Source organism: Scylla paramamosain, chromosome 20 (assembly GCF_035594125.1).
Source record: "Scylla paramamosain isolate STU-SP2022 chromosome 20, ASM3559412v1, whole genome shotgun sequence".
Taxonomy (NCBI): domain Eukaryota; kingdom Metazoa; phylum Arthropoda; class Malacostraca; order Decapoda; family Portunidae; genus Scylla; species Scylla paramamosain.
The window spans coordinates 17330738-17343994 of record NC_087170.1 but is presented as its reverse complement, the minus strand read 5'-3'; the positions used below and the strand labels follow the sequence as shown (position 1 = coordinate 17343994).

The 13257-nt window shown below is 41.0% G+C and overlaps 1 protein-coding gene across 6 annotated transcripts in view; it reads left to right on the top strand.

Moving 5' to 3' along the window:
• The window catches only part of LOC135110512 (8-oxo-dGDP phosphatase NUDT18-like), a 22032-nt gene extending 8877 nt beyond the window's left edge, over nucleotides 1–13155 (top strand). For 4 of the 6 annotated variants that reach the window (XM_064022902.1, XM_064022903.1, XM_064022898.1 and 1 more), the window contains exons 3-8: nucleotides 412–472; nucleotides 1688–1808; nucleotides 7006–7243; nucleotides 7883–7988; nucleotides 8531–8775; nucleotides 12374–13155. In XM_064022902.1, the coding sequence (XP_063878972.1) occupies nucleotides 412–472; nucleotides 1688–1808; nucleotides 7006–7243; nucleotides 7883–7988; nucleotides 8531–8775; nucleotides 12374–12395 (793 nt within the window). In that variant the 3' untranslated portion in view covers nucleotides 12396–13155. Of the gene's footprint in view, nucleotides 1–411; nucleotides 473–1687; nucleotides 1809–7005; nucleotides 7244–7882; nucleotides 7989–8530; nucleotides 11009–12373 lie in introns of those variants that run through there. The other 2 variants (XM_064022900.1, XM_064022899.1) reach the window with 1 other exon arrangement.
• Nucleotides 13156–13257: the final 102 nt, after the last annotated feature.

Below are 13257 nucleotides of genomic sequence, written 5' to 3'. Positions count from 1 at the left end.
GTGTGTGTGTGTGTGTGTGTGTGTGTGTGTGTGTGTGTGTGTGTGTGTGTGTGTGTGTGTGTCAATGTGTGAAGTGAAGCTGTTTTTTATTTTTAGTGTGTGTGTGTGTGTGTGTGTTGTTATTGTTACAGTAATTGAGGGTAGATACACTTCTTTCCATTATTCTTATTCTTAAAGTTCTAGTATTTATTTATCTATTTATTTATTTATTTTTTCTATTGTTCTTGTCCAAATAATCATACTTTATTGTTATAGTTTTAATGGGTGATTGCTGTAGTCAAAGTTCCAATGATAATTTCCTATTGTTTTATTTCTCCTGTAGTTGAAGTTCCAATGATTACTTCTCGTAGTCGTAATTCCAAATACCCTTGTGTCTCGTTCCATGATCCTCGTTGTTCTCTGCGTCGCCAGCTCCTGCGCGGGGAAGTGGTACCTGCCGGCGGGACGCATGGAGGCAGGGGAGACCATCGTGGTAAGGCTGGGGCGGGGCTGGGGGCAGGGAGGGAAAGGCAGAAGGCGGAGGAGGAAGGGTAGAGGAGATGTGAGGAGTATGCGAGGAATGAAAGGCTGGAGCTATGAAGGAGGAGGGGGAGGAGGAGGAGGAGGAGGAGGAGAGACATGAGAAAATTGGAATAGAAAGGGAATGGGGAAGAGTTATGATGAATTACCTTATGTAGATTTTGGTTTGATATTACATTTCTTCATAATTGTTCTAGGGAGTACATCAAAAAATATTTATAGTGTATTTTTGTTCCTCTTTCTCATCCTCTTCACAACCTTTTATTTATTTGTTCTTTTTTTTTTTTTAGATGAAGAGATGAAGAGTCTTGTAGTAAGGGAAAATAAGTATGCCGCTGTGTTGTTCTTCCTTTCCTTCCTTATCTTTTTTTACGTTCATCATTAGCTCCTTTATCACCTTTCACTCGCACCTTTCACTCCCACCATTTCACTTTCTCCGCCTTCCCCCGCACCCCCCTTTTTTTTTATGAATCAATCAATTTTCTTTAAAACTTAAAAAAAAGGGAAGAAAAAGAACGTTACATATATGAATTACGCGCAGCAGCATTCACTTATCTAATAATTGAAACTTGTGTACGATAATCTTAACTCAGCTGCACGACGCCGCGTTTCAAGTGTTATGATCTCTCGCTGATATTCGGCAGTCTGTTATAAAAAAAAATGGACATGAATTCGTGGCCTTTTGTTTCTTTGCTAAATGTCATGAACTCACCTTTTTGAGGGCGTGGACTGTTCTCGTAGGTTCGTGTTTAGGTCATCATGGGTTTCATTGTAACTGCTGCTACTACTATTGCTCCTCTTCTTCTGTTCTTCTACTCCTCTTCTTTCTTTCTTTTCTTCGTTGTTATTTTTTCTTCCCCCTTTCTACTCCTCTTCTTCTTTTTCTTCATTGTTAGTTTTTTTTGTCTTTGTTTTCTTTCTTTCCTCCTCCTCCTCCTCCTCCTCCTCCTCCTCCTCCTCCTGTAGGTCGTAACCTTCGGTATTTTCCATCCATTCATATAACCTGATTCTTGAGACGCATTAGATCAATCTTTTTTTTTTTTTTTTCCTTTCACCAGTTTTTTTTTTATTCTATTCTATTCTATTTTTTTTTTTACCTTCAGTCGGTTTTCTCCTTTTTTTTTTTTTTTTTTTTTTCATCATCTCTTCATCGCCTCACCCCCGGCAGGAAGCGGCGAAGAGGGAGGTGCTGGAGGAGACAGGCATGGAGGCTGAAATCACAACGCTCCTGATGGTGGAGTCCGCTGCTGGCTCGTGGTTCAGGTTCGTCGTCACAGGCAACGTGTTGGGTAAGTACTAAATAAAGATAATAAATAGATAGATAAAATAATAATAGTAGTAATAGTAGTAGTAGTAGTAGTAGTAGTAGTAGTAGTAGTAGTAATACTATAACTACTACTACTAATGATAATATTGATAATAATAATAATAAAGGCCTATATTCTTTCACAATTAACTTACACGGTTCTGTTTACTCAATTGACCCATCCTAGTCATGTTATCACTGTGAATATGAAAGGTAATTCAATGGTAACTAACAAGTAAGACAAGAAAAGAGACTGGAGTTATATATTTCCTGCAAAAATTATCAAAATTTTTTCTCTTTTACTTTGTATCATGTGTTAATATTGATCTACATATTTTATCGTGCAATGCTGAGGTATAAATGTCTCTTTCTTCCTTTCACATAATCACACACGAAGTCTGTCTATGTATCTATGTATTTATGTACACATTCCCTCGTGGCGGTGTAGTATTAGGTTCAAATATTCTTTAAAGTATCCAGGGCAAGAGAGGAAAGGGAGGTAGTGTGAGGTGGACAGCAGTTCCCTTGGGTGTAGGAGGCCTGGAGTGTTTAGTGAGTAGCGTCAGGCAAGACAGTTTGAACACACTGACTCCAGGGAACCTTTACTTCATGGCCGGTGGAAGTTGAGGCAGCGGCGTGTGGCGTGAAGACAGGCGTCCGTGGTCGTGACAGCGCCGTTTTGCAAGCATGAAGACCTTTCCAGTTTGATGTTCACGAGAAACTGGGATGTTTTTGAAAGAAAGAGTGGAGGAGTTTCGTTCTGTCGTGTTCCGCAGAGTTTCGGGCACCCTATTTTGCGAACATGAAGGCCTTTCCAGCTTGATGTTCACGAGAAACTAGGATTTTTTGAAAGAAAGATTGGTGGAGTTTCGTTCTGTCGTGTTCCTGTCCTAGAAGGACGCCCACCACTGGTTGTGAGGAGACGCCCCTCGCACCCTGGTCAGTCTCAAGGTCTTTATGGGATCCATATCTCACACCTGGCCCTTCGCGCCAAATACCCGTGCCCTGTTGATGATGCCCTGTACTGCGTGGCGGTGATGGTGGTGGCGGCGACGTACTCAAGTGACAGCATAGTGTTGTTCCCTGCGGCGCTGAGCTAACTGTGCATGGCTAATGGTGGTCACGAAAAAACGCGGCCTTCGGACACTGAATTATTGGCTCACACTCCGTAATCTTAGCCAGGATGCCGCAGACCACGTCGAGTGAGCAGCACACGCCTCAGCACTCCGCTTTTCCCGCCCTCCCCCTCCTGCACACTCCCCAGGTGACGGTCAGCACGAGGGCCGCCGCCACGCAGCAGCAGTTCGCGGTGGGAAAGAGTAGCGTGTTGTGTGGTTGCTGCGGGAGTCCTCGGCGTGGTTGTGGTGGCCGACTGATAAATCTTGTTGCGGTCTGATTACGTGTCCAGCCCTGGGGAGTGTTGGGGAGAGGAGAGGAGGGGGCGTGGGAGAAGGTGCGTGTCTGCACCGCCACGCGCGGCACTTTAGCCTGTGTGTTAGACAGCAGGGTGCAACTTGCAGGCAGACCATACTGCGTTGTATTTTGACACGCTACACCTCTCCAGTATTTACAGCGGATGAAGCAAGAAAAAAAATATTTATATGAATTCTTTCGTGCACACATAAGTGTCTGTGTGTACATTTCTTTGCTTCTGTCTGATGGTCACACTCCTTGTAAAAGTCACAGTGACAGAGTTCTTGGGATCATTCCGTCTCTCCATTTGTTTGTTTGTTTGTTTGTTTGTTTGTTTGTTTGTTTCCTTCCTTCATGATCGATACAAACAAGTGTCTCTCCCACTCACTAACATGATGAATACAAAATCACGATAATTTGAAACCACGACCCTTCTCGCAGGAATAGCATGATTCCCGAAGAGTCGCTACAGATCCTCTATACTTCTCGTCTTTCTTAATATACAAGAGCAAAGTGATTCAGATGATCTTCAGCACTCGCATCTCAAACCTCCCTCATATACTTGTGCACCAAACCTTTGGTCTCCTCTCCTTTGCTAACACGTATTCCTATTTATTTAATATTCATGGACTGGCCTTCACTAAATTAACTGGACATTGCATAATCTTAAATCCTCTCAACTTAGCTTCAATAACCTTTCTAAATCGCATCGGTCAGCTCTCCACTCTCAGGTGCTGCCTCCGTATAAGGGCCACGTTAGCTCTTTATGGCGTGCACGTGTCATACAGAAGGGAGGAGTCTCTATATACACACACAACTTTTAAGCAAGGTATAGATGAAGGCTACTGGTCTCATCATTTTCGCCTCTAATTTCTTTTCAGTCTTTCACACCCGGCCGCACTGTTGCCTCTCTTGGCTTTTGTTTTCTACGGCTTTTGTCTTCTACGGCGGTTTTTTCGGTCAGTACTCTGAACTTTTTGGTTAACCAGCATCGTTAGCCTTTCACCCCCTTCATTTTGAGGCGAGTTATGGAACTGTCTACTCAATGGTGTTCTCTCCACCTTCCTTCTAAGTATCAAGGCGTCCGTGGAATTAAGCTGTTATTTTTAAACCGTTGTACACTTTTGTCTTTAAGGGAGCCAACAGCAGCTTTAGGGCGGTCTTTTTTTTATTTTTATTTATTTACTTTTGTTTTTTGTTTATTTGTTATGCAAGAGGTAATCTGACCAGTAGCATTAAAAAAGCTAAAAAAAAAATAAATAAAGAAAAGAAAAATAAAGGCCCATTCAAGGTGCCAATCCCTAAAGAGTCTTGTCGGATTAGTTTCAAAACTTACACACACACACACACACACACACACGACGTACTGTGTAAAGGTGTCGGGGGCGTGGCGCGTCGGGCGTGGCGCCAAAAAACTGACAAACTGACCTCCGAAGGTAGAGAGTGTTGCGGGCGGCCGTACCACATGTACCATAGTGTACCATAGTGACATGCCTTTCTGGGGCCCGACTCTGACACCACTCGACTATTATTACTGCGTCCAAGATACTCGTACATTGAGTTCGCCATGCCACGCACTGCGATCGTGTTCTTACGGCGCATCATAGGTATATCACTGTATTCTGAAACGTTTAACTGTCTTTTCTACTACTATATGCAAGAGAGCCTCTGGCCAAGGGGAATAATAAGACTGAAAAAGGTTTACTGAAGGTTCCAGTTCCCATAGCGTGCAGTCAAAAGGATTATCCAAAATTATGAAAAGTGTCTTCAAACAGGCTGGAATAGGTTGCAGGGTAAGTTAAAGTAGGTTTCAAGGGTGTTTTCATGATAGCAGTGATAATTTAACAAAGTTCCAGCATTATCAAGAGGGAAAAACATCACTAAGAATATGAATTATTATCATAGTAGCTTTGAAAATAGTTCTTAAGGAAACCTAGCTGCGCGTAGCCTCGGCTGTCACATTACTGCTGGACACCCACGGCACATCAAATTCCCATGTACTGTAGTTCTGAGATGTATACAAATGTGTGTGATTTTGTGGTCAGTGAATCTTTATCTGTCTACTTACTTATCTATTTATCCATCCATCTATCTATCTATAAACTTGTAGAATACGTAATTATTTGTTCGGTAACATATATCAGTGTACATTTCTCGCCTGGAGTACCGCTAGAAAAGTGACTGGGGCCAGGAATGTTTAGCGGCTTACGATGGTTTAGCTTAGCGTGCCTTGACACCATCACAGGCTCGAAGTGTGCTGTGCGTATCTGGCTATCTGCTGGCCCCGCGCTGTACCGTCTTGTGTACCGTAAAGGAGCTGAGAACTGGTGGGTGGGAGGGGCAGCCTGGCCTCGCCCACTCGCCCACACACCTGCCTCGCGTCACCCTCCACGCCCTCCCCACCTCCTCTCCTTCCCGTCTCTTTCTCCATTGCGGGGGTTTGTTTTGGTGCGCTAGGTGACTGGTCTTGAATATTATCCAGCTTTCCTGCAGGGCGTTTGGAGACGAGTTACTCAGAAGGTCACTGATATTTACGGAAGCAAAGACTCAATTATGAGCAGAAGTGAGAGAGTAGGAAAAAAAATAGTAATTCTTGAACAAGTTTTTAGTTTCCTTTGACATTATTTAAAGCTTTATTGTCATTTTAGTACAGTATACGTAATAGAAGCAGCACTCGTGAGGGAAATACGTAAGTGGCACACGTTTGCAGGGATTTATACAAGGGAAGAACCAGCAGCAGCAGACATGTTGGCTCTTCGAAGACTAATCATTAGATGAGAAAAAGAGAAATAAAGTAAAAATGAAAGCTCTACTTATTAATCTCGTAATATATGAGCTGTAGAAATCTGATGTCAGCTTATTTTTCTTACTGTCATTACACGAAAACCATTATACTGTTAAAAAAAAAAAAGTAAAAAGTAAAAACGAAAGCTGTATTGATTAATCTCCTAACATGAACTGCAGAAGTATGATGCCAACTTATATCTCTCACTTTCATTACACGCAACTATCATACAGTTACCGCACTTCCTAAAACACTCCCTTCTCTCTCCTTCACAAGGGTACCGTTAAGGGCGCCTCTCCGGCCTCCCCATCGGTCAGACCCGCACAGCTGCTCAGCTAAACAAAAATCGTTGAAATCGTTACTATATTATCATCTAAAGTTAACTGTTTGGCACACCTCCTGGCTACTGCGTGCATGTTGTGTTCTCAGGGTAGTCTAGAGAGGTTGGCCTACTTCGCTGTACAGTACACCAACACTCTCTCTCTCTCTCTCTCTCTCTCTCTCTCTCTCTCTCTCTCTCTCTCTCTCTCTCTCTCTCTCTCTCTCTCTCTCTCTCTGAAAATTGTTATCTAATGCATAAAGTGTATGTAGTACGTTTTTTTTTTTTTAAGTGCCCAGTTATATGTAATCGTATAAATTCCGTAGTCTCTCTCTCTCTCTCTCTCTCTCTCTCTCTCTCTCTCTCTCTCTCTCTCTCTCTCTCTCTCTCTCTCTCTCTCTCTGGGCAAAAAAAATCGTACATTCTGTTCTGAAATCATCTGAAGGAACGCACTTATATGACTCCAAAACTTGCAATTCGCTCATTTCGAGAGAAAGGTACACGAAGAAAAAGACGCGTGGAGAATGGCGTTAGTATTGTTGTTGTTGTTTATTGCTGTTTAGAAATATCATAGTTTCAACAAGAACAAGAATCACAGTAGCATTATTAATCAAATCTACGTAGAATCCTTGAATCACGTATAATTCCTCTGCTCTTCCTCAGGCGGCACTCTGAAGACGCCAGCCTGTGCGGACAAGGAGTCACTGCAGGCTAAGTGGGTGGACAACCTCGGGGAGCTGAGTCTGCGGGGCAACGACATCTACCCGCTGATCCACCGAGCCAAGCAGTACTGGGAACGGCAGGAGGACGTGGAACCGTGGCACCCTGCACTCATGCCCGTGGACAAGCCTCACACCAAGCTGCTCCTCAGGCTGGTCATCGCCATAAGGAAGAGAGTCAAGTGGGTGGTGTGGTGGTGGTCCTGTCCAGTGTTCTAGTGGATTTTGGAAATGTGGACTTGATTGTAAATTGATGTATCTCTGCAACCATCAACTGTCAATTTTTATATAAGTGGTGGTTTGAGACTTTGTTCGCAGCCTTTTCAAACAGTAAGAGTTTTATTCATGGTTTGTGGGTTGCAGAGATTGCTTTCATAACAGGTTCTCTTTTCTCAAACACCCTGTATTATACTCATGATATTCTGGTAAATTTTTTATATAAGCTACATTTTCTTAAGTTACTTTGCATTCCTTGAGTCATTATTTTTCTTTTCCTTCTTGATAACATGTCCTTGCAAATTTAAGTATCACTCACCATATCAGTGTTTTAGATTCCTTCAGAGATCAATATAGTTTGGAAAAAAAGATCTTCAACTATCCTTTTCCATGCATTCTTACCCTTGCCTCCTGCTCTGACATTTCTTTTTTTTTTTTTTATCATATTTCTTTATCTTTATACTCTTCAATGAGTAGAGATTTTGGATAGGTTGCAGTTTAGAGTTTCTTTGAGCTCTGTAGACACCATGGTGGCAAGGAATTAATAATAATGTGATTCAGTATTGTGACTGATGTTGTTGGCTGAATGTCTGTGTGTGTTGCAGTAATCGGGTGTGTGTTCTGACCAGTGACAAGACAGCCACACACCTCCCAGTCACTGAGATCAATCCCGTGAGGTCCCTACACTCCACCCTCAGGAAGTACATGACGGTGAGTCTCACACCTCTCATACTCTTTACAACAGAGATTTCTTTAGTGATAATTGTGATTGGATACTGAATGAAGTGCTGTAAAACATTAGTGGTATTATGCTGCAGCAATTTTATCTTGAAAATAACTCATAAGCTGCATACACATTCCTCAGACATATGTACTTAGGGTATATTCATAGTTATATTACCATGAGAGAGGTTTTCCTGTGGCGAATGGACATTCTGGTCACTCTTTGCACTGGTTGGAAGAAAACCATCTCAGTATTCCCTGCATTGTAAAAGGCAACTTTAAGGGTTGGACTGGGAATTGTCTCCTCTTTACTTTAATTCCCACAGTTGGATAAGACATGATGTTCTTTTCTCATCTAGCCTATCTATCTTTAAAGGAGACCTCAGTCTAATATATACAATATTTTCTCACAATACTTTTGAGTTCATTAGCACTGGCACCAGAAAGTAAAGCCAGAATAAACAAAAGGATTGAGACAGTGGATATATATATCAAGTACTTTAAAATTGTTTATGGGTTTCTCTGTTTAGGAAATCTTTGGATCAGACTTGCCCCCACACCGGCCACAGGGGATCCTGAGCACAGAACTGATGACAAGCAATCCAAGTGGCACTCATGATGGGGCATGCCTCACATTGTTGGTGCCTATCCGCAAGGCACTGGAAGAGGTGCCACTCATAGACAAGTATTCATGGGTGGAGCTGCCAAAACAACTAGGAGAAGAGCTGCTCAACCGCATGGCCAAAAACATGATTGTGCCATTGAATGTGATACGGTAAGGCTCAGTGTGTGGCAGGCAAGTACATTAGCCGGGTGTACTGGGTCCTGTGGGGTAGCTCCTCAGATGCTGTTTGGTCATCAGTCACACTTTGTAGTCTTTTTAGGAATACTGGGTGTCTGTGTCCCTCAACACTGGGTACATAGTATTTTTGTCTCAGAGAAGCTATTCTCTCTGCTGTTTAGCTCACATGCCCTATATAGCTCAAAATGGAAGCTCCTTTGCATCCTGTGGTCACCTGTTCACAGATCTGGTGATATTACTGTTGGGTTGTCTCCACATGCTACAGACAACAGATGTGGTGTTGAATGGTGTGGCTTTCATTCTTCTGGGATCACAGTATTTCCACTCAACTTATTTCTGTTTACCAAAACATCTACATATTCAGCCAAAGACAGGAGTGCCATTTTCTGTACATAGCCTTCAACCTCTGGAGTCTGGTATTTATGTATATATACATGAGTTGTTTTGTATTGGAGCTTAGACTTTTACTGACTTTTCTTGTGCATCACACTCTTCAGTGACCTTTCTGAAGGCAGACCACAGTGCACATCATTTACCCCTTCCAATACTGTCCCCTGCCCAGCTCCAGACTGGCCTTCATTAACATTGTATTTATTGTTATTCATTCTCTAGCTCCCAAGTTCTGCATCATATATTGAACCATTGATATGCCTGTGTCCAGATTATATAAGAAATTGCAGCCACTACTATAAGTTGTCTTGCATCAGCATGACCACCAAACCACAGCTAGGTGATGTATAGATAGGCGCTTCTCTTGTCAGGTGATTTGGAGGTAGTACTCTGGTCACAGTTTTGTAGTACCATTTAGTGTTTCTAATTAGAAAGAATGCCACTTCTGTCTTTGCATATTAATTTTTACATACAAGCTACTAATTATAAAGAGTAAATTTTAATATTTCTTCATATGAGTTTAAAGAATTAATCATCTACAGGTGTTACTGGTATGTATGAGAATCTTCATTTAGCTGTTAAAGCACATAATGGGCAATGGCACAAAGTATGTTGAATGTTCAGCAACTAAACATGCAATGCTGGAGGCACATTCATGAAACATTGAGTTTACATTTGCATTCCTCATAACTGTTAGCAAATAATTAGATGCGTATATGATTGTGAACACTATAAACTATGCAGATCAAGAATATAGCAGATAGTAATTCAGGTTTTAATAAGTGTCACAGAACTGAGATATCAGCTAATGCACAAACTACATCAAGGAATATGACTTCAATCAAGTTCATAATGTGTTGAGTTAATCATTTAGTTCTTTGCATACCAGGAAATATTCACCCATCACATGTATGAGATTGAAAAGTATCAAATTCACATTTGAAAAAAATATTTATAAAAGCTTACTTTGCTTCAAACTTGATGTTGTGTCTGTGGTCATGAATTGAAAGAAAAGAAAGAATTATGTGACTTGTATGAAGAAACCTGGAGGTACCATCCAAATAGCTTATTGACTGAAATACTATTTTTAAAATTATTTTAAATATTAACATTAGTTCTATGAGAAATTGAATGTAGAATTAAAATCAAAGATGTGTGATCCGAGTGCAATGTCTGAGGGATGTTTATAGAGTGAAAAGAGTGGATGATGAACATGAAATGCTTCATGTGTGTGGTAAGAGAGAGTTAATGCATTGTGCAGTTTAGATGAAGATTAGATGCTTCCTGAGATGGTTTGTGGGATAGATGAGAAAGAGGGAATAAGGATGACATACAAGATTGAAAGATGAAATAGATGATGTGGAAAGAACAATTGTGTGTTTTGGGTCTTTGAGGATTAGAGTATGTAAGGACACGTATGTAAGGTATGGACAGAGGTGAATGAAGACTAGTGTCAGTGGCACATCTCAAGGGAGTTCCAAGTACGTAGTAGCATTTGAGCAGGTAGACAGATAGAAAGCCCTTAAGTATATAGTAATAAGACTCATTCCCTAGAAATAACAACATAATAAGTGGCCTGAGTAACATATAAGATTTTTATTGTTTTCTTTGTTGAATGCAATCATGTACCTGCATTATTAGTTTTTAGTTTTCTCTTTTGTGATGAGGCTGATGCACCTGAGCATGAGGCTTAGAATATGTGTGGGAAGTCTTTTCTCATTATTCTGACTGAATGAATCTTTGTCATCACCTGTGGAAAGCTCATGTAATGAATATGAATTTTATTTAATATTTTGTTAAATAATAGAAAATTTTATTCGATATTTTTATTATCCCCCACCCCCAAAAACTCCCCAGTATTTTACTAGAGGTTAATTGCATCAAAATAGACATCATTCAGTAATTCTAAAAGGCTGCTGATATAAGCAGTATCTTAAAACTCTTGGCTGCAAATAGATCTGAGTGTTGAAAATTACTCCCTACCACTGGGAATACTGCCACAAAACTCATTGTGAAGTGAAGTGTTAGATGCTGCTGCTTTCAGCTGTTTAGGTGGTAGGTGTTCAACTTCAATGTGATCAAATTTGTGTTCAAAGATGTTCAGGATACCAATTAGTATATTACAATATTCACATAAAGGCCACTTTAGGATGCAGTCCTGCATCCCTGTAATGAAGTGAATGGCATGACACATTACAATATTTGTTTGGACTGGATGAAGTCTTGTATGGAATTTTGTTAAGATATGGTATTCACAGCTTAGCCTTGCTGGTGTATATGATATATGGAATATTTAGGTATAGTCTTTTTTTTTATTTCCAAATATATATTTCTTTTATTTGTACTTAAAGAAAACACTACCTCATTTTCCTTCACAAGATACTTAACTACTAAGTTTATTAGCTTATGTTCTATAATCTTTTTGAAGGATTGCTCTTCATATATCTATGCTTGGGATGTGTAATGTGCCCAAGCAGCCTACACATGTATTAGTGTAGGACACATAAACCAAGTAGGCTGGGTACACTTTACCCCACCAATTTTCTTATTGCACGTGTCTTTACTCCTCCTTGTAGCTTGTGCCTCTCCAGTCATGAATCTTGTCTGTGTCTGTCATTTCGGTTATTTCCAGTTAAAGGGATTTCTGGAGTCAATATGGAGAACATTTGACTATAAAGCTTTTATGTTATTTAAAAGTAAGACAAGTGCTATAGCACTGAAACTACATACATGTTCCATCAATGCTGCTGAACTCTTGTGACATATTCCAGTAGGCCTCTGTGTTGCTCTTAATACTCTGTCTTTTGTGGCATTCAGGGGTGTACACCAGTAACCATCTAAGCAAGATAGATTATGTCTGAAAAATATATACTAGAGGCCCAAATGAAAGACATCTTATGCATTTATTTAGTATTCTTATTGTTGGATTTCCATTTGTGTGCCTATCCATACCTTTTTGTTAATGTAGACCTTGCTTTCAAGGTCAAATATAGACCTTGCCTTTAAGGCTTAAATGAAATTCAGTGTTGCTGTATAACTTTTCTGAATTGAAACATACTCAGAAGATCAGTGAAAGCTCTAGGTGTAGGTGAACACCCCTGGATGCAGTACACTGTCCCTGGTGAGCTGTATGTGAGAGGACAACACACACAAGCTTCAGAGAAGGTCTTAATTTTTTCAGAGTGTCAACATTAATCAATTGAGTTTGGTGGTGCCACCCGCTCCTCCCATCACCACCTAGCTGCGGTCAGTCCCTGAGTCTGCCTGACTTCTTGTGCCTGTTATGATCACATTCCATTTACCTCACCACTCTCATTGCAGATGTATGCTCCTTGTTGGTGAAGCACTCTAGTAATATGTCCATCCATCCATTAACTCATAATTCACTGGTAGGGATAAGATATTTCCTTTTCCTTTTTGTCACTCCCATCTTCTATGTGCTGTCTTTTCATTTCCATTGACTGGAAGACTAGTGGCAGTGAATGGGGTCAAGGTGGTGGTGGTAGTGGTAGTGGTGGCAGTGGCAGTGAGTGGTTGAATGGTTACCCTAGGAAGCATGTTGGAGCACTTGTATACACTGGGGAGAATTGATCAGTAATGCACTTACATGTAGTATGTTGAAAACAGCTTGTAACATTTTATAAAGCAGGCAGTCTGTGTGTGCTCAGCTTCCCAACACTCATTCCAGTTTCCCAGGTCCTCCTAAGATTTGGTGTGTTGATGATGTCTCCAGCTCCTTCTTATGAACTTTATCACAAAAGTTTTGTAGTTTGTGTTTGTCTTGAGTACCTGTCTTGCCCCCCCTCTTTTCAACCAACACACACACACACACACACACACACACACACACACACACACACACACACACACACACACACACACACACACACACACACACACACACACAGGGCTTTGCTAATAATGCATCAGATTGCCCTTTTCTCTCTCTCTCTCTCTCTCTCTCTCTCTCTCTCTCTCTCTCTCTCTCTCTCTCTCTCTCTCTCTCTCTCTCTCTCTCTCTCTCTCTCTCTCTCTCTCTCTCTCTCTCTCTCTCTCTCTCTCTCT